This window comes from Syngnathus acus, chromosome 12 (assembly GCF_901709675.1).
Source record: "Syngnathus acus chromosome 12, fSynAcu1.2, whole genome shotgun sequence".
NCBI classification, from domain to species: Eukaryota; Metazoa; Chordata; class Actinopteri; order Syngnathiformes; family Syngnathidae; genus Syngnathus; species Syngnathus acus.
Genome location: NC_051097.1, coordinates 11,908,539 through 11,927,458, shown reverse-complemented (window position 1 = coordinate 11,927,458; position 18,920 = coordinate 11,908,539). Strand labels below are relative to the sequence as shown.

Here is an 18,920-nt window from a genome sequence, read left to right as displayed (position 1 = left end):
ATCGACATAAACAATCATGGAATTGTCTTGTGAACTAAAATATATGAAATATATCATAATATAATCAATATAATACATATAATATAATGCGTTGAATATATTTTAGCCTAGTCTTCTTAATCAAAGTACATTTCTTTGCTATGTTAAAAATGCATCTTGTTTATTGATGGAAATTTGAGCTTCCTCTCGTTTTGTGTTCATAAATCGCAAATACAGAGGCCTAAAAACGCTCCCGAACACGCTCACAAGCCACAGTCGTGCGCGCGCGCCGCGCCAAATAACCGGCTCCACTCCTGCTGCTTGACTTTTGTCCCCCCCCCATTCCGGGGCAGCAATGAAGTCCCAAGCAACCCCGCTATCTATCTATTAGCACGACGCATGACGTTAACAAGTTTCGCTGAATGGGCGGGGCCGCCAAAGTTTCGGCGCTCATTGGCTGAGCGATTGCCCCCTGCTGACCCCGCTCACTTGCCCGCTTGCCCGCTCGCCCGCTTGCCCGCTTGCCCGCTCGCCCACTCGCCTCAACAAGGCCTGCCTGCCTCCCTCCCAAGCTTGCCACTGCCCGTTCGGAGCCTTTAATCGGAGAGAAGCCGGCCGTTAATGGCGCCGCGCTATTTGCATAGAGATGAAAAACGGCGCGGCGTTAAGCTTGACGTGACTTTTAAAAGATGATTGAGGGCGTTATTAGGGCTAGGCTAACAGGTTATTGCAGTGCGCCGGCCGGGCGGCTAAGGCACAAAAGCCTGCGCTGACCTTTCATTACCTAGCCCCGCCCCCCGCAGTCACCCCCGCCGTCCATCCGTCACCGAGAGGCCGCGACCGCCAACGTCGCCGCCGCCGCCGCCGCCGACGCCATCCATCACTTTCACGGCCCGGCCCGGCAAGAGGGCGGGGCCAAGCGATCATGTGACAAGAGAGACACAAAAGCAACAATGAAGGCCGATAAGCGCCGGGAGACGCCCACTTCAACGCCCGCCCGCCGGCCGGCCCGCACGCCCGCCGGCCCGCCGGCCCGCCCGCACACAATGGCCAACAGGTGCCACACTCGCCAACCGCTAACAGGTGGCAGCCGAGCAATCGCAAAAGCTATTCCTGCCAATTGAACTCATTTCATACAGGCTCAAAATGAAGCTTTAAAGAAAATTGCTTCGTGATCAACAATTGCAATAACAAGGGCTGCATTGCTTATTTCATTCCCGCAACATTTTATTTCATCATAAAGACGTGTTTTAGTCTCGAATGACTTAATTCATGCTTTTAAACTTCACAAATTTACGCATTTGATGTCATTCATCCTAAATCTAACGAGAGACACCATTTTTGGAGGACAATTCGCCATTTCTTTTGGAATGCAAACAGGAAAATCTCGGTCTTACATTATTTTTGAGAAACGCTACGAGATCCAATTGATGCATGGCGACGCGTCGTCCGTCCTTCGCGAGCCAAAGAAAATCGGAGGTGCCGGTGACGTCACCTCGAACCCAATTCCAATTCCAATTGTTTGAAGACGCTCTACTTTGCTTTCCATGGCCGTGGCCTCGTCACGTCACTAGAGCGTCACGTCACTCCAAACTTTCCGCAATTAACATCATTAGAATTATGGTCAGAAGTATTAAGCTATTTTTATCGTTATTCACATATCCATTACATATCGAAATAAAATATACATTTCAGCGGAGTTGTCTTATTAACGTGACACGGCGCAGTTTAGCCCTAAATAACCTTATTTCATTATTACTAATCGTCTAATCCTATCTAAAACCATTCTGTGCTCATAATAATCAGCAATGGAATTATGGGCCCGATGAGGAAATATTTTTAGAATCCTATTTTTTTTCTGCGCAAGAATAACGATCATCATATCTAATAACACTAATAGTAGTAAAGACTGTTTATTGAGTGAAAGTGCTGACGTTACATGAATTAAATTAAATTGAATGACGTGTTGCGTTCACGTATACTCAGGAATAATCGTCAAAACAAGCATCATCGTCGCAACAATAATAACAATAATAATAACAACAATAATAATAATAATAATAACAATAATAAAGCACGTGTGTGTTTCTATGTACAGTCTCAACCGTATTTACAAGTCAAACCAAATGGAAAAAGTCTTTTTTTTTTTAAGACGATGAGCCGCCTGGTTCGGGTGTGTGCACGACGACGAGCGCGTGCTTGTGGAGGAGGCCGTTGAGGTGGGGAGGTTCGTGGTGGGGGGTGTGGTCAGGGTCCAAGGGTTTGTCGTAGTCGTCGTCGTCGTCGTCATCGTCGTCTTCCAAGTCCGTGCTGACCTTTAACCTTTCCGTCTGCGAGTCCTGCTTCTGCTTGGCGGAGGCCATCTCGGCTGCGTGCTTCTTCCGCCATTTCGTGCGACGGTTCTGGAACCACACCTGGCGCGTGCGCACGCATGCACAAACACACGCGTGATCAAGAGTCAAAAAATCATAGTCTTATAGAGTGGCCGAGAAATGTGGACGCCGCGCCGCGCCGCGCCGCACCGCGCCGCGCCGCACCGCGCCGCACCGCACCGCACCGCCCGGGTCGCGTCGTACCCGGCTGGCCTCCGGGAGGGAGGAAGACATTCTGACATGCACTAGCTCCTAAATTGGGATATGCGCGCGCGTGCGCGGCTTACCTTGACCTGGCTCTCGGTCATCCCCAGAGAAAAAGCGAGTCGCGCTCGTTCTGGTCCCGCCAAATATTTGGTTTGTTCAAAAGTTTTTTCCAGAGCGAAAATTTGCTGTCCGGAGAAAGTTGGTCGCGTGTGTTTGCGCTTGCCGTCCTTGCCTTCCACCAGAACGCAGCTCTGCTCTGAAACGCAGCACAAAAAGCAAATCAATAAAGACAAAAATAAAAACAACGCACTGGACTCAAATAGCGATCGACATCATCATCATCATCATGACCAGGATCATCCACGACACACTTTTCATCTAGGTGTTGTTAACTTTTTCATGATGATCATTTTGGTCGCGAGCGATCATGAAAATGCTTTCCTGCCTTTGCGCTTCCACAACATAAATCCCAAACTGCAAAACAAGATCAAAGTAGCCTTTTTTTTTTTTTTTTTTTTAAACTACCCCGGTCATTAGGATGATGATGATGAGTCATCAACACGTAAGCAACTCCCCGAACATCATCGTCACTGTCAGTCTCTATTTTGCGTGCTTTGCCCCTGGCCAACGAATTATTTGGATGAAGAAACATTAAAAGTACCTATTTTGAACAATGCAGCCGCAGCACCTTCATGAAAATAAGAATAAACATTTGAACTACTTATCGTCAACATTTTCGTTTTGCTCTGCCGCAGGCCTCAACCCAATCTGAAGTCATTTATTTCAAAAAATAAACAAATGTTTGCAGTTGACTATTTTCGCCGTACGAGACCCGTATTTTTGATCATTTCGAAATAACATTTTGATATTCATCTTCACTTTTCTTTTTTCCCTCCCACAGCCCTCAAACGCAACTGCTTTTGAAAATCCGAAATATAACGGCGTCAAAATAATTTCAATGTCCGTCATAGGATCAAGCAAAATAAAATGATTGTCATTTACTGGTTGCGTTATAATTTGCAATTAAATAGAGGAACTATTTGGCGGGGACATGAATGAAAACGCGTCTGAAATGTAAAATGTTACAATGCTAGCCATCCACAATTCCATTTAAAAATATGAGAACCATCAAGACGGTACAATGAATAATAAATAATACAATCATATAATAATAATAATAAGTATTATTAATAATAAGTATTATTATTATTATTAGAAACAAGACTCACGGGGCGAGCATGACGCGAAGCGCGCGTCCCTCCAGGTCGTCCCCTGCATGACCCCCGGCCAGAAGATGGGGGTCCTACCGGGCAGCTCGCTTTGCAGGGGCTTGGGGTAACGGACCATGGCGGCGGCGGCGGCGGCGGTAGCGGCCGCCGGCGAGAAATAGAGTCCGGCCGAGGGCAGCGGCGGTGGCGGGCTGAGGCTGTCGAAGCGCGGCTGCAGGGCGCTCAGGACCCCCATCGAAGCCGAGGAAGGGGCCGCGCGGGGCCGGTTGAGGATGTCGTTGATGCCGTGGGGCGTCGCCGACGAGCACAGCTGCGGCGAGCCCAGGCTGGAAGACTTGAGGCCCGGCGACGCCGCCGCCGCTGCCGCCATGCCGCCCGGGTTGGGCGAGGTGGTGGTCGGGGACGCGCACGATGAAGCGGCGGCGGGTGCCCCGGCAGACGGCAGCGGGTAGGCCGGGTACTGGGACTGGCACTGGGACTGCGACTGGCACCTAGACCGCGGCCGGGGCGGTTGCACGTCAGCCGCCATGCCGTGCAGGGCCGCCAGTGGCGGGGTGAGCCGAGGAGGTGAGAAGCCGCCGCCGAGGCGGGATGAGATGTCCTGCATCGCGGGAGCCGCCGCGAACATCGTCCGCTCCCTGCCTGCGCCGGCGACGGGGCAAAGTCTGCCCGCCGCGCAAGCGACCACCGCGGCTCGGGGTCAGGGGGCGGGAAGTGAGTGTGTGTGTGTGTGTGTGTGTATGTGTGTGTGTGTGTATGGGCTCTAGGGTTGGGGAGGGGGGGGATCAGTGATGTGTGTGCGTGGGGGGGGGGGGGGGGGGGGAGCTGCCAGAGATGAGCAGGAGAACGAAGAGGAGGAGGCCTCCTTCAACAAGTTGGAAAAGTGACGTCCTGGAGCCTGAGGTGGAGGGAACGGAGGAGGGCAACTTTGTGCTCTCCTCTGCGTTGATAGGACCGCCCCGCGTGACGTCACGTGAAACGCTCTGCCTTGCTATCGATTTGTGATCACAATCAGCATCTGAAGTCATTAAGCAGCGAAGGGGAAAGTCATTACTACTGGACGGGACACTTTCAAAATAAAAGTCATCAGCGCTTAATTCATTTTAGGCTTCTTCAAAACAAGTCAGGTCAGAGGACTTGACACGTGGACAGACAAACACCCTTCAAAATAAAAGCGACGTCAGCCAACAGCCGGGAAAACCAAGCTACGGGGCAATAGTTTGTTCCGCTCGTTCGGGTTTCTTCCATACGGCAGCGCTCCCTGGTGTCCGTCCACAGAACGTCACTGCACCTTGCCAAGCGCTTGCTCGATTCCAAAAGTGACACGACTGCAAAGTCATTTGCATCTGGACAAAAGGGATGGGCACGTGAACTCGGTGACAAAAAGGTTTGCTTTTTATTCCAAGCTACTCGCGTGACAGACATCAACTTCTGCTTGTTTAGGCGCACACGCGCACACACACACACACACACACACACAACACGTGAGTGACGCTAACCAACTTGCCAATAGCTGCTTAGTCGCTTTCTTTGTTGAGGTACTTCCTCATGACGGAGGCCACGTCGCCGCCCTCGCTGCCTTCGGCTTCCAGCCGCTCTCCCCTGGGCTGGTCCGAACGCCGTCGGGGCCGCGTCGGCTCCCGACTTTCCGCCGAGCTTCCTGACCCGGACGACTCCGTGGCGGAATCCCTGCCACGCCGAGTGGAGGGAGGCAGATCCCCAAAACGGACGCTGAGCGTCCGCCGGCCGCCACGTACCGAGCCGACTAGGCTGCCGGTCAGGCTTCCGGCCAGGCTGCCGGTCAGGCTGCCGGCCGACTGAGCTCTACGGACGGCGGGCGGGACGTCAGACAGGTCGGAGGCGACAGATGCGGCGTCCCATTCGCCCAGGAGATGCCGGTTCTGGAACGTCACGCCTCGGGGCAAACTTGGGGAGCGCTGACGTTGCTCCCGGTCCTCTTCTGGGATGCCCGGGGAGGAGGGGCGCTGGGCCAGCGAGGACGCCAACAACGAGAGGCGGGGCAGCGCCGGTGCCGTTGAGCCGCAGGGCGGCGTAGCGGAGGATGCGGCGGAGCGGGGCAGGAGCGGTGAGGTCGGCTTCAGAATGCCCGGGCGCGCTTCCGGAAGTTCCCCCGATGCAACGGAGAGCGCAGAGGCCCGGCGGCGCAGGGCCGCCGCCGCCGTGGGTTGACAAACGCCAAGCGAAAGCGCGCCCCCCACCTCGGCAGTGCTGCCCACTCGCCGCTTGCGAAGTCCTTCCAGAAGCTCGGACAGCGCCGAGGAGGACGCCGCCCTGCCGAGTCCTCCTCCCGGACGCCCCGCGCCCGAGTCGGTCTCGTCCGGGTCCTCCAAGGAGCTGCACGTGGCAAACGCCAGACCCGACTCACCACGGTGAGCGCCAAAGCTGTTCAAACGTCACTCACAAACTACTCGCACGTGGTCTTACCGCAAAGTGCGCGAGCCGCAGGAGTCGGCCGGCGAGCGGCACCCCGCCTGACTGGTGAGGGTGTCGCTGCCGCCGCTGCCGCCGCCGCGCGGCGAGGCCGTCCCTCGCCAAGCCAAAGCATCCTCCGCCCTGCTGGATTCCCTGTCAGCGCAAAGACGTTGACTGACGACGTCCCTGAGCAAAGGTCAACCCGCTCGGGCGGAGCTCAAACGTTTCACGTCACCTGTCGGAGTCGCTGTCGTCGCTGGAGCGGACCTCCTCCAGGGCGGCCTGCAGGTCCACGATGCGGCGGATGGAGGTCTCCAGGTCGGCCTGCAAGGTCTGCCGGATGGCCGTCAGCTCCTCCACCTGCATCTCCTGGTGAGGCACGGAGGTGAGGGCACGGCCGGCAAGCAACGCTGCGTGGTGGGCCTCACCAGCTCCATGCGGCGTCTGCCGCTCTCCTGCTGCCGTAGGTCCAGCTCCTCCATTTCCACGCGCAGGTCCTGGAGCCGCTGCTGGAAGTAGCGAGCGGTGTCGCGCTGGCGAGCCTCCGACTGCGCGCTCTGCTCCAGCTCCTCTCCCAGGCGCACCACGCTGTCGCGCAGCCGCAGCACCAGCACCTGTTGACACGGGCGGGTGTCGGATTCCGGCTCGAGCAGAGGTCGTCCGGCTGGCGACCCAATGGACTCACCTCAAACCTTTTGACTTGACCTTTGCTGAACTCCAGCTTGTTCTCGAGGTCACACACCCGCGCTTCCTGCTTGCTGACAATGCTGCGCCCCACGGTGGACGACTCCAGGAAGTGCAGCCTGGACGCCTGCTGCTGGAGCTGACAAGAGGGAAGGAAGGAAGCAAGGAAGCAAGGAAGGCAGGCAGGCAGGCAGGCAGATGACGACGCGATGACCGAGAAGGCGGCGGCTGCACGGTCATGGTTGCGGCGGCTACCTCCTCCTGGAGCCCGTGTCGCTGCTTCTTCACCTCCTCCAGCTCCGCCTGCAACTCTCGGATTTGACAGATATCGCCGGACGACTGCCGGGACAAAGGTGAGGCTTGAGAGGACAAGCGGGCAGACCAGGGAGGTGCCAGTGAGCTAGCTAGCTACCTGCGCAATGAGCGCTTTGTGCTTCTTCATGAGTTGGTTGAGGTCGTCCTGATCCTCTTCCAGACGCTTCAGAAGGTCGACTTTCTCCCGCCGCAGGACACAAAGCTCCTCATCTGCCTGGGAACACAAATGCTCGCTCTCATTGGTCGAGCAGCCTGGCTGCCGATATGCTGACGTGAGTTCCGGTTCTGGTTCTGGTCTATGGATGGCAAAGATATTTCTAACCAGAGTCTTCTCCTTGCAGATGTCCTCCAGTCGAACGTGAAGGTCCTCCAGCTCCTGCGTCAAGGTGCTCTGCGCGGCCTCCACCTCCCGGCGTCGGGATTCGCTCTCCTCCAACTAGAAGCAGATCCAGCTGGACTATGCATCCATGGCATCCGGCCGCACATCCCGCGCACCGCCAGCGCCTGCCTGCCTGCCTGGCAAACCTGACAGTGGAGTCTTTCCAGCTGCTCGGCGCTCCCGCCGTCGGGACTCTTGCGGCTTTGGCCCGCGCCCAGCAGGGTCTGGGCGTCAGCCAGTAGGGCGTGAGTCCTCTTCAGGTCTCGCCTCAGCTTCTTCTCCACGTCAAAGTCACGGTGGCCCACCTGGAAGAGGCGAGGCGAGTTGAGTTGAGGCGAGGCGCGTGAGGCGTCACCGCTCGGACGTGGCTTTGTGCACGAGACCTGTTCGCACAGCGTGGCCACCAGCGCTTCCAGGTCCTGCTTGTCGTGAAGCACCATCTGCTTCTCCTCATATTCCTGCTCCAGCTGCATCTCCAGCTGTCTCAGCTAGCGTGATGACAAAATGGCCGTCACAGGCGGGCGCCGGCCGACGATGCGAGCGAGCGAGCGAGCGCGGCCGGCCACGCACCCGCCTCTGAGACGACCTGTGCACGTCCTCCAGCTCCTCCTCCTTGTCCTCCAGCTCCTTCTGGTGCATCTGCTTCACCCGAGCCATCTCCAACTCGGTGCGCACGTGAACCTGAAGAGCAGCAGCCTCGTCCGCTTATCTCTATGCGGCTCCGCTGGCGTCAAGCGAAAGGTGAAAGTGACCTGCCGGTGGCGCTCGACGGTGGCGCTCAGCGCGGCGATCTCTTCCGCCCTCTCGCTGGCCACGCCCTCCAGACAGCGCGCTTGCTTCTTCAGCTCGGGCAGCGACTCGGCCGTCAGATGGACGCTGAGGTCGCGGATCTGACTGCACAACTCGTCCTTCTGCCGCTGGAGGCGGCACGCCTCCGCTCGACTCTCCTGCCGAGGCAGGCAAAGGGTCGCGGGCGCGTTGGATTGTGCGGCCCGCGGGTGGTCTCACCTGGAGGTCTCGGCGCAGCGAGAAAATCTGCACCCCCAGCGCGGCGTTCTCCTGCAGGCTTTTGTCCTTCAGCTCCCGCTCGCCGTCTGCCTCCGCCAACGCCGCGGCCAGCTCGCCGTCAAATCTGAGAGCGTTAGCCTAGCTCACTGACGTTGGACTGCGCGTTGCTTCGCCAGTTCACGCGGAGCCCGGTGTGGTCGGAAAGTGGCGAGGTGACGCGAAGGGCACGCACCGTCGCTGTTTGCGTTCCAGCTGGTGGGTCCGATTGCGCAGGTTGTCGGTCATCACCCTGGCGTCGTGCAAGTCGTGGCCCAGGCGCCGGTTGTGGCGCTTCAGCTCCGTCGCCGCGCGCTTGGACTGGTCCAGTTGAGCCTGCAAGGATGCCACCTGCGGGCCGCCGCACGCACGCACGCACGCACGCACGCACGCACGCAAGCAGGCAGGCAGGCAGCCACGCAGGAAGGCAGGCAGGCGTGAGACCTCGGAGGCAGACCGGGTACTTTGCGCCGGCTCGCCGACCTTGGCGTCCGCCTGCTGCCGCGCGTCCCGCTCGGCCAGCGCCTTCTCTTCCGTCTGCTGCAGACGTCGTCGAAGGAAGTCCGCCTCCGTCTGGCAACACTCCAGCTGCAGGGCCAGCTCGCTCTCTGCGGGCCGGCAAATAAAGGCGAGCTTGAAATTTGGTTGTCAGCTAATGAAAACGCAAGTCAAACGTTTCCGGAGCCAGCCGGTTAACTGCAAGCTCGCAAGAATAGGCGGCGTCCGTATTTCTTTGAGGAACACCACCGAGCTCCATCAGCGAGAACTCAACAACAATAAGCAAGCGACGCGGTGCCGCCGCCGCCGCCACTCAGCAACCGACCTGTTCCCGCCAATTGCCGACTCTCCAGCGTGCGAATCTTTTGACGTTCCACTTCCAGATTCTTCTCCAGTGTCTCCATGGCAAGCGCGCACTGGTCCAGGCGAGCCTAAGGGGTGCAGCATTTACTGGGTGCTGCTCGCTGACGGGTCGCCGGCCGGTGCTCACTTGTAGATCCTTGTTCTCCTTGCTGAGCCTCAGCCTTTCCGCTCTCTCCACATCCAGAGCCTGAGCCACCGCGTCGCCGCGGAAACGCTCGTCGCTCAGCTCCGAGGTCACCGCCGTCAGCTGCGCGTACGCCACCGTTATGCCAGTGCGCACGGCGCCGCCTGAGCGAGCGAGCGAGCGAACGCCTGGCTACTAACTTTGGTTTCGCAGGCGTCCACCGTTTGTCGCAAGTCGTTGCGCTCTTTCTCGGACTTTTCCAAACGTCTTCTCAGCCCCGAAAGTTCCTCCTGAAATGGTCGCGCAGGCTTGACTTGACGTGGCCAGCGCGCGGCACCCATTGGGAATCGGCTCGGCCGTGCGCGTCTACCAGCGGGTGATGACGCCGCCTGCTTTTTTTGCCGTGTCTGCGTGTGTGTGTGCGCGCGCATGTACTTCTTTGGCGCGTAGCCTCTCGTTGTCCATGTTGACGTCCAGCAGGGGGCGCACCCGGCAGAAGAGCTTCCACCAGCGCCACTCCGACACGCCGCGCAGCACCCGCAGGTTCCTCTGGAGGCACTGCACCGCCATGTGCTGCACCTACACGCACCCACGGGGGCCAAAGGTCACCTGTGACAATGTGCCACTCGCGCGTGTCTTCGCTGCCATGGCCGACCTTGAGCGTGCGGTACTTGTGCCTGGCCAGGTGACCGGCGCAGGCCGCCTGAAGGTGGACTAGCCAGCCTGTCACCTGCAGGTCCCGCTGGGCCTCCAGGTGGCGCAGCACGCCACGCTTCATGAACACCTGAACGTGAAGCAAAAAGAAAAGGAACAGTTGAGCACGTGACAGGAAACCCCAAAAACGGCCGGCGTTCAGACCCGACTGGCGCCGACCGCCACGCTATTGGGCTCCAGGTCCAAGTCGGCCAGCAGCTCGTCCACGGCCTGTAAAGGACGAGAAGGCGCGGTTGGCCGAAGAGCGTCCGAGGAGTCCCGCGTGACCCACCTTCCTCTCGTCGTGGCTGACAAACATGGAGGCGTAGCGCTTCATGATGGGCGGAGACAACGCCTGGAAGTGGCAGCGGAAGTCGCTCAGAGCCATGTGATCCGGGTAACCTGGTTCAGGCACAAAGTCGCCACTAGCATGTGAGCGCGCCAGCAAGCTGACGTGGAGGCAAACATGCTGGCGGGCTGGCTGGCTGGCTGGCTAACTGGCCGGCTAACTGGCCGGCTAACTGGCCGGCTAACTGGCTGGCTAACTGGCTGGCTGGCTAACTGGCTGGCTGACCTGTGCGGTAGGCGCGCAACACGGCCAGCGTCTGCGCGGCCTCCAGTTGCGCTCGGAGGCGGGCCGTGTCGAAGGCGCCGGCGTCCGCCTCGGCGCCCATGCACTGCAGGAAGACGGGCCTGGCCCGGCGCAGCACGTTGACCAGGGCGTCCTGATGGGGCGCAGACACGCGCGCTCAGACAGACGGCGCAGGAGGCGGAGCTTAAGTGCGTGGGGCGGCGCCCTCTTACAGCCTGCAGCTTGACGCCGATGCACGGCGAATGTCTGCGCAGCGCCGCCGTGCCGGCGCTCAGCGTCTTGCGGACGATGCTGCTCCTCTGCAGGCAGCGCTGGCTCCAGCCCTCCAGGCCGCACACGCCGCCGCAAGCGGGATTGGCGCGCCCGCTTGGCGTGAACAGCGACTTGACCGGTACGCTGGGGAACACGCACGCAATGGCGACATATCATTTGGTGGGTGTTCATCCCATCATTTGCCGCTACTCACATGTGGGAGTTGCGCAGCAGTTCGCCAGCGTTGCCGGCGGCCGGATTGTTGCGCAACCTGTCCAACCATCCGCTGAGGTCGTAGCGGACGGCATCGCTTCCCGCTAGGTGCTGAACTTCGCAGTGCAGAGGCTGCTCGCATTGACGCACTGGAGCCACACGTGTGCCGCGTCGGCATCATCATCATCATCGCCGTCGTCGTCATCGTGCTTACGGTCACCCTAACGCTTACCGCTGTTGCTGAAATGACGGCACACGTGCTCCAGGGCGGCGCCCTCGTCAGACGCAGGCGTCCACATCTCCTCGTCCAGCGCCCACAGCAGACCGCGAGGGGCGTCGCCTGCCGCGCGCACCTAGCAGGCAGCCAGGCAGGCAGGGAGGCAAAGGTCAGCGTCACTCACGGGCGTGACGCCATCGGTGCCATGGATGTTAGCTGCTCAGCGCACCTGAGGAACCGGCTGGTCGATGGCGGACACCACATCGGCCGGCTTGCTCTCGGGACACTCCAGCTCCACCTGAATGTTCTCCTGCACGCATTCAGCCCCAGTGCGAGTGTGTGACAGAATGTCGGTGTGTATCTGTCACGTCTGCGTGAATGACCAGCATATCTCTGGCCACATGTGTGCGCGTGGTTCACCTGCGCATAGATGTCCTGGCTGTTTGTGAAGGCGTGAACGTATCGATAGTGCGCCAGTCGTTCTTGCAGGTAGTTGTGACAGAAGTCGCTGAAGTCGGCCGCTCGTTGGTGCGCCGCGTGGTGGCGAGGGTTCCTCAGGCCTGGCGCGTCCGCCACCATGACCGACGCCAGCGCCAACTGCTGCCCGCTCAGGGATCTGCGTGCACATGCACATATGACACGAACGGACAGGTGGGCAGACCCTCACGCGCGCACACGTACACACTGTGACGAAGATGCACGCACGCACGCACGCACGCACACACGCACACAGCCTTTATCAGCCACCTGTTGATGAGCGACACGACGGCAGTGAAAAGTTCTTCGTAGAGAGCCGACGCCATCCCTTGGAGGCACTGCGCCGCCGTCAGCCTGGGACCTGACCACAAGATGGTCATCACGAGAATGTGGTCACGTGATCATGGAGCGAGCCGCGGCGGGAAGCGAAGCGCCAGCGCCTTGGCACCCGCAACCTCAGCCGACCGGCCGCTATCACAAATGCTACATTAGCGCACATTAGCATGAGGCTCACCCTCTTCAGCCTGGGACACGCCGCTGTGCTCTCTGGCGCTCCCGGTGGCCTTCCGCAGCAAATGCCTGAGGGTGATGCTTGAAGACCAAGGTGTGAAACTCCTCGCCCTCGCAGCCTAGCACAGAGCTGGCTGCCTGAGCGCTGTCAAAATTCAAAAACTGTCTCCGCCCCACTGGCAACACACACACACGCGCGCACAATTAGCCTTCGGGTGAGCGACGATGAAAGTAGCCGACAAAGAGAACACGAATGAGGATGGTGGAAGCCCCAAGGGACGCTCGATGCCAACATCATGGAGGCGGATGCTATCAACGATGCGAACCGTAATGCTCGCAAGAGAGCCATTTGGATGACAAAGCAATGCTCCTGCTCCTCAGGACGGTGGTGACACCTGCTGCTTCAGGACCAATCATCTGCAATTACCTTTGCAGGCCCCTGCGGCCCCCAGATGGTAAATCCCGGCCAGCACGTGCCAGATGGCCTTCTGCTCGCTGGCGCTGAAGCCCAGCGTTTCCATGGCGACCAACAGCTTGGCGAAGGCCACGGAGGCTCGCTGTTTTTCCTCAACCTGGCGACAGACGGACAGATGGCGGCGGGACGGCGGCTCAACGGGCGCCGACGAGGCCAATGCCGGCCGGGTACCTTGGTAGGAGGGGCCATGCCAAAGGCGTGCTGCTCCGCAAGCTGATGGAGCTGCAGTTCCGACCTGACGAGGAAGCCGCTGCGTTAGTCTTGGCATCCTCCTCCCTATCGTGCCATTAGCATCTTGGCAGTATTGAGAGCGGCCTCTTTAGCATCATCCAGAGACAAATCTTTTGCCTTCGACATTAGCGTCGTTGACAAAAGCTCGCGTCGGCGGCCGCTCCGATGCGACGGCAGCCCTCGTTAGCACTCGCCTCATCTCCGCGCTTAGTCCCGCTAGCAGCTGCGAGAAGACCAGGAAGTTGCTCTCTCCTGCCGTCATCTGACAAACTCGCCATTTGTCCAACATCATGGTCTGAGGCGGAAAAAGACAAAGGTCAGTCTTGACGTCCACGGTCAAAGGCGTCGGCCGGCGACGGTGTTGCGCGCCTGCAGGTGTCCGGCGGCGGCTCGTCCGGCGTGGTTGAAGTCCAAGGAGAAAAGCGTGGCGAAGCGCGACGAGGCCTCGCTGTGCGCCGAAGTCACGCAGCCAAAAGACTTTAAGACCGTAACATGGCCTGCACAGCGAGCCACTGGGAAAAAAACACAGCAGCACCAGCAGCCTTCCCAATTTCCCGTCACGGCACACTTCCCGCGTGTCAAGTCAACACGTGCCGTCAGCGTCGGGGCACCGACCGCTCAAGTTGGGTCCGGCCGTTCCGGCTTGCTTGAGCAGCGCCACGGCGAAGGCCCGGCAGGCGGCCGTCTTGCCGGTGCCGCTGCGACCCACGGCGCAGACGCAGTGGTCCCGACGGGAGTCCACGAGCGACACGTACACCCGCTTGACCAGGGCGGCCAGAGCGGGCGGAGGCGTCCCACCAACGCCTCGCCATGCGAGACTTGGGAGCCTGACGGCGCAACAAGGACGCCGAGCTCAGACATCGCGGACATTTGGGAAATGAGGCAGAGCCTGGGGCCCAGCCTGGGCCCCAGCCTGGGCCCCAGCCTGGGCCCCAGCCTGGCTCACACAAAGCGCGTGCGTCACCTTGCTGGAGGTCTGCAGCGGCGGCCACAAGTTTGATCAGGTTGGGCCCGGCTTGGGTTAGCGGCATGTTCGCCTTAGCGCGGCTAATTAGCGTGTGCAGCACGCTGCTCTCGTTGACGCTTTCTAGTTCGCTCAGGTCCTCGCACAGGTCCAGGTGGGGGGGTTGCATGGGGGTGTAGACATTTGTTTCAAAAAAGACTTTCCAAAAGAATAATACGTTAACACCGTCCCACCGACTTTGTCAACGTGGTCTTCGGCCACGTCGATTAGCGAACCGTCAACGTGGAGGCGGAGTCTCGCGTAGCCTTGGGGGAGATCGGGTGTCCCTTCGTCAGGCTTCAGCAGAGTGCTGAACGCGGGCGAAGGATGCTCACGAGCGCTTATGATGGTCACCTGGCATGGAGACGCCGTTTACTTACCCAGCGTGATCCGTCCTTGTGCACGTACCAAACGGCGCCTGCCTCGTACCACACGTCCATTCACACTGACAAGCGCAACGTCGCACACCCCAGGCTTTGTTGCTCCGTGTTTTGATCCCTTCAACGACCAGAACGCCTACTTTCTCTGGCTGATACCACAGACGAGTGCATGCAAAGGAGGAGCGCTCCACAAAAGCTAGCGGCGCGAAGTACATACTTGTTCTGTGTTGTTTGGGCTGGGCACGATAAGAAAAGAAGACGTACCTCCCGCCTGCTGTCACATTCCATTCCAGTCGTGTCCGCTAGACTTCCTTCGGGTTCCTGACGTTCCTCCATTTCCTCCTCCCGCAGACCGGGCGCCTGGCTCTCGCTTCCGGCGGCGGACGCCTCCCGTCGGCTTTCCGTCTCACCGCCGCTCCTCTGGGATGAGGGTGGGCGTGGCGAGAGGGCGGGGCCGGCAGCGGGGCCTCGCTTCTCAGCTCGCAGCAACATCTCTGCCTCCAGGATGGGCGGAGTCTGGTCGGGAAGCAGGAACTGCTGCACCAAGTCGTCGCTTAGCTTGCTCGGCTGCTGGAGGGAAAACAACGAGCTGCTAAGATTTCTCCACGTGCTGCCCCACCGCCACCGCCACGCACCGTTTTGTCATCTTTGACGTCGGGCTCTTTTTGCTTGCTTTCCTTCTCGGAATCTCGGACCAGCTGCTTGAGGGAGCCGCCCGGGAGGGCCGAGAGAGGCGGCGGGGGGACGGGGGCCGGCGCCGGATGCTTCTCCTCTTGAATCTGCGGCCACATCACCCGTCAAAACACAAAGCAGTAGGATGCAGGTCGATGATTAGTAGTAGCGGCTTGCGAGTCACAAGACCACGCTAGCGAGTTAACGTTCCAAAGCTGTGACACTTCATCCAAACAGACACAACGTTATTAGGATTTCAATTGTTTGGAACATTGACCTCGTGGCTTTCGAGCTGGACAACATGGACCTCGTGACGATTGGATTATTGGAGGGACGCGCGCGCACGCACGCACGCACTCACACACGCACACACACACACATGCGCATGCATGGAGCGCACCTTCTTTTCCCAAAGTTTTAAGCGTGATGACAGCGCCATATTTGTGCGGCAGTGACGGGTGGGGTTGAAGGAGTGCAGGGGGGGGGAAGGCGGGGTCAGAGGTACGGCCGTCTGGTGGATGTCACAGACCTGACGGCGACCACAAGTCACACACGTACGTCAACAACATCCCAGTCATGCCGCTCGAGTTTCAGTCAACACGTTTTTAGCCGCACGCGTCCGAGTTGGCACGTTGATCCTGGAGGGGCACTCGTGGCGACACAAACGGCATGGTGTCAAAGTCTCGTCTCTTCTCTTCTCGTCCCGTCCCGTCCCGGAGGGTCGCTAGGGCTTCATTAGCTGTTTCCAATGATCAGGTGGGTTGTGAGGCTCATCTAGGCCCTCAAGAAAGAGAGCCACACGTTGACAGATTGGATTCTTTACTTGATAATTGGGACTCAAGATTCTGATCCGTTTGGAATTTCAGATTGTTTCTTTTCTTTTCTTTACATATATCCCCGGCAAGGTGGAATTGTGACGCCGCCGGCCGGCCGGCCGGCAATCATTTGGGGTCAAAGGCCCCGCCCCTTTTTTTCTTTCTTTGGTGGCGGGCGAGCGCCTGTCCGTCCATTTTGTTGGACCTTTCCTCCTCGAGGTTGACAGTTTGCTCATGGTACAGGCGCGCGCGGCGAAGTTTGGAACTAAGGCGGACTCTTTCATTTGGGCCACTTGGCTCCTCCCACTTGACCCACCGGGTAACCGCAACCATCGAAAAATTCAAATCTCTCTCGTTGGGTCAGGCCGCGAGGAAAGCCCGGCCGTCGGCCAAAGTGACAAGTCGAGTCAAAGTTAATCGCAGTAGAAAGAATTGAACGAGGTTACCTTCAAAGACGTCTACCTGAGGAGAGGATTCGAGGATTGGACTGCGGGCGGAGCGAGCCGTTCTGGTGCCTGGCGTGTCCGAGTGACAAGCAACAGAAGTGTCCTATAAATAAAATCCGAGGGGGGGGCGGCGCCGGACGGGTGCCCAGGGGTCTGCTTTAAACGTGAACGCGTCAACACGACGACTGGGGAATGTTCGAGAAGGACGAAACCGTCCTCATTTGGTTCATCAGACATTTGACGACTTTTGCCTCCTTTTGAGGGCCGACGCTCGGCATGTTTGGTTGCCCCCCCCGTGGACGGACGAAGGGCTCACATTCAATGAGTGACGGCCGCAGCCGGCTCACGCAAGGAAGGAAGGAAGGAAGGAAGGAAAGAAGGAAAGGCGGGGTCATGTGAGGCTGCTGCGGCCCGCTTCTCACGCGCACGCGCACTGCTGCTCATGAGCCATTATTATCTGATTGACAACATGGTTCATAGATAAAAGATGAGCTGTCATTCGATTACGTTCACTTCAGTGCTTGACAAGCGACACACGTGTGTCGCATCCCAGACAGAACCGGTTTGAAAACTCCGACTTGACACGTTTGGACCTGATAAGCTGGCGGGGACTAACCAATCAAGTGGCGGGGGCCAACAATTCTCTGATAAAAAGGGGGCAGGAGGCTTTTGTTCTGAAAGTCTTTATGTGCAAGATTGATCACCACAAACATCTGAAAGAAAAATCACAATAAAATTCCCCCGATTTTCTCCGCTTTTTCCTACATAAAATCTCTTAAATAAACCCAAAGCTTTCTTATACACATATATTTCTTTTCGTCTCATTTAGTTAAGCTTGAATTTTGTCGCTGTGCTCCCGTAACGTCCGGACAGCGTCAAGGTGGCGACGATGGCGCCCGATTGGTCACGGTTTGGCTTCCCGAGGCCGCCATCTGGTCGGCGGCGGCGCCGCGAGGCTTCCCGCTGGCTCCGTTTGGCACATTGAGACTAGCATGTAGCGAGTTAGCAGGTGATGCTAGAAAAAGGCGCGCAAATGCTCCAAAAGTCAAGTCACTTTGAGAGGCGAGCACCCTTGGCCCCGCCCAACCCTAACCCACAAACAAAACCAACAAGCTGGCGAGCGCGTGCTAGCTAACCACTCGTCAGGCTAACCACGCTCGCAAAGTCCGACCGCCGTGCCGACGGGAGCAGCCCGGAGAACATTGGGAAAGACTTGGAATGCGGTAGAACACTCATCCTGGAATGTCGGACCGCCTCGAGCGTTCCAAAGCCTGAAAGTCACGCGACAGGCAGTCTTGTTTGCATTCGGATTGCGGAATATTAACATATTGTACGACTCCAACGTCCTTCCGAGGTTGTTGTGAAAAAAACATTCTAGAATGCTGCACATCATTCCAGACTCTTTATTTTGGACTCCGCTACAACATTTGACGACGACATCTCGGATGTTTTAGGATGCTGGAAAACGCACGACGACGATATTGCGGAATATTTGCTGATGGAGATGGCGGCGTGCGTGCGTGCGTGCGTACATATTATCGGCCGGCCGCTGTCATTGCAAAACGTTCATTCGGAGCTTTCGATGGCCTTCGACCGCGCTACGGCAAGGTGCGAGAACATTCCGGGAGAATGTCTCAGGACATTGGAGTACACGTCGGGATGTTTGGGCCCTCGACCCCCAACGGTCACGGGACGGACCTCTTTTGTCGTCTCCGAGGTGAAGGTACCCTACTCGACACCGGAATGCTCTGTTACCTTCTGGTAAGACACCGGAGCCGGACACGCATGTTGTGCAACATTCTAGGACATTGTCGGCGAAGCATCGGACGAAGAGCGACAAGCTCTCGGGGGTTTCTTAGCATTGGCTAGGATGCTAACGTGGCTGGCTAGCGCTGAGCGTCACCAGGGTAGACTCCGCTCGCCGTCTTTCAGAGCTCACTTCCCTTTTTTGGAGGGCAAACGGCGCCGCTGTGGTCTACTACTTGTGACTACTTCCTGTCCCAGCCAGCCAGCCCCCCCCCCCCTTTTCTTCCCTCTCCCCGCACAGCTGTTGATGCAAACACTGACAACAAATATACAAGTATCAGTTTGTATAGCGAGAGGCTGCAGGGAAAGCTCTCCAGTTCGTCCACTTCCTGCTTCCCGCAGCGGAATGTTCCACCCGCCCCGTGAGTAAGAGTTGGCACTTGATGCACTTGGAATACACGGAGAGAGACGGGAGGGCGGGGCCGGGCGGGGGGTGGGGGGGGTGCGATGCCCCCTGCGGCCTTTGCTTCAATGATGGGAGGGCAGGGATGTTACGGGTGTCCCGCTGAGG

The 18,920-nt window shown here is 58.2% G+C and overlaps 2 protein-coding genes across 2 annotated transcripts; both read right to left on the bottom strand.

Moving 5' to 3' along the window:
* Positions 1-2,118: 2,118 nt before the first annotated feature.
* On the bottom strand, positions 2,119-4,518 carry LOC119131629 (homeobox protein Nkx-6.1-like). Its single transcript, XM_037266232.1, has 3 exons — positions 3,788-4,518; positions 2,639-2,814; positions 2,119-2,393 (listed from the first exon to the last, which is right to left on the bottom strand). Exons 1-3 carry the CDS (start codon positions 4,413-4,415, stop codon positions 2,127-2,129), a joined length of 1,071 nt encoding a protein of 356 aa, XP_037122127.1. The 5' UTR covers positions 4,416-4,518; the 3' UTR covers positions 2,119-2,126.
* A 642-nt stretch (positions 4,519-5,160) lies between these two features.
* LOC119131684 (unconventional myosin-XVIIIb-like) lies at positions 5,161-14,724 on the bottom strand. Its single transcript, XM_037266316.1, is given in 41 exon segments — positions 5,161-6,142; positions 6,233-6,373; positions 6,456-6,589; positions 6,649-6,834; positions 6,906-7,043; positions 7,160-7,243; positions 7,317-7,433; positions 7,542-7,655; positions 7,745-7,903; positions 7,982-8,086; positions 8,169-8,279; positions 8,351-8,545; positions 8,607-8,730; positions 8,839-8,993; positions 9,126-9,250; positions 9,466-9,571; positions 9,631-9,750; positions 9,828-9,917; positions 10,063-10,206; positions 10,283-10,411; positions 10,486-10,551; positions 10,613-10,722; positions 10,895-11,045; positions 11,125-11,308; positions 11,379-11,526; positions 11,610-11,730; positions 11,824-11,904; positions 12,015-12,210; positions 12,342-12,432; positions 12,586-12,655; positions 12,657-12,757; positions 13,009-13,153; positions 13,228-13,291; positions 13,482-13,582; positions 13,657-13,799; positions 13,903-14,074; positions 14,076-14,114; positions 14,252-14,284; positions 14,286-14,420; positions 14,490-14,600; positions 14,658-14,724. Coding segments are annotated over 39 exon segments (5,466 nt in total). The 5' UTR covers positions 14,490-14,600; positions 14,658-14,724; the 3' UTR covers positions 5,161-5,304.
* Positions 14,725-18,920: the final 4,196 nt, after the last annotated feature.

Bases quoted from the DNA above. Each gene is read 5' to 3' on its own strand.
- LOC119131629 (XM_037266232.1), bottom strand. From the start codon at position 4,415: ATGTTCGCGGCGGCTCCCGCGATGCAGGACATCTCATCCCGCCTCGGC. The intron at 2,815-3,787 runs GTGAGTCTTGTT...GCTGCGTTTCAG, and splicing joins CTTCGCGTCATGCTCGCCCC to AGCAGAGCTGCGTTCTGGTG. The intron at 2,394-2,638 runs GTAAGCCGCGCA...CGCACGCGCCAG, and splicing joins TGACCGAGAGCCAGGTCAAG to GTGTGGTTCCAGAACCGTCG.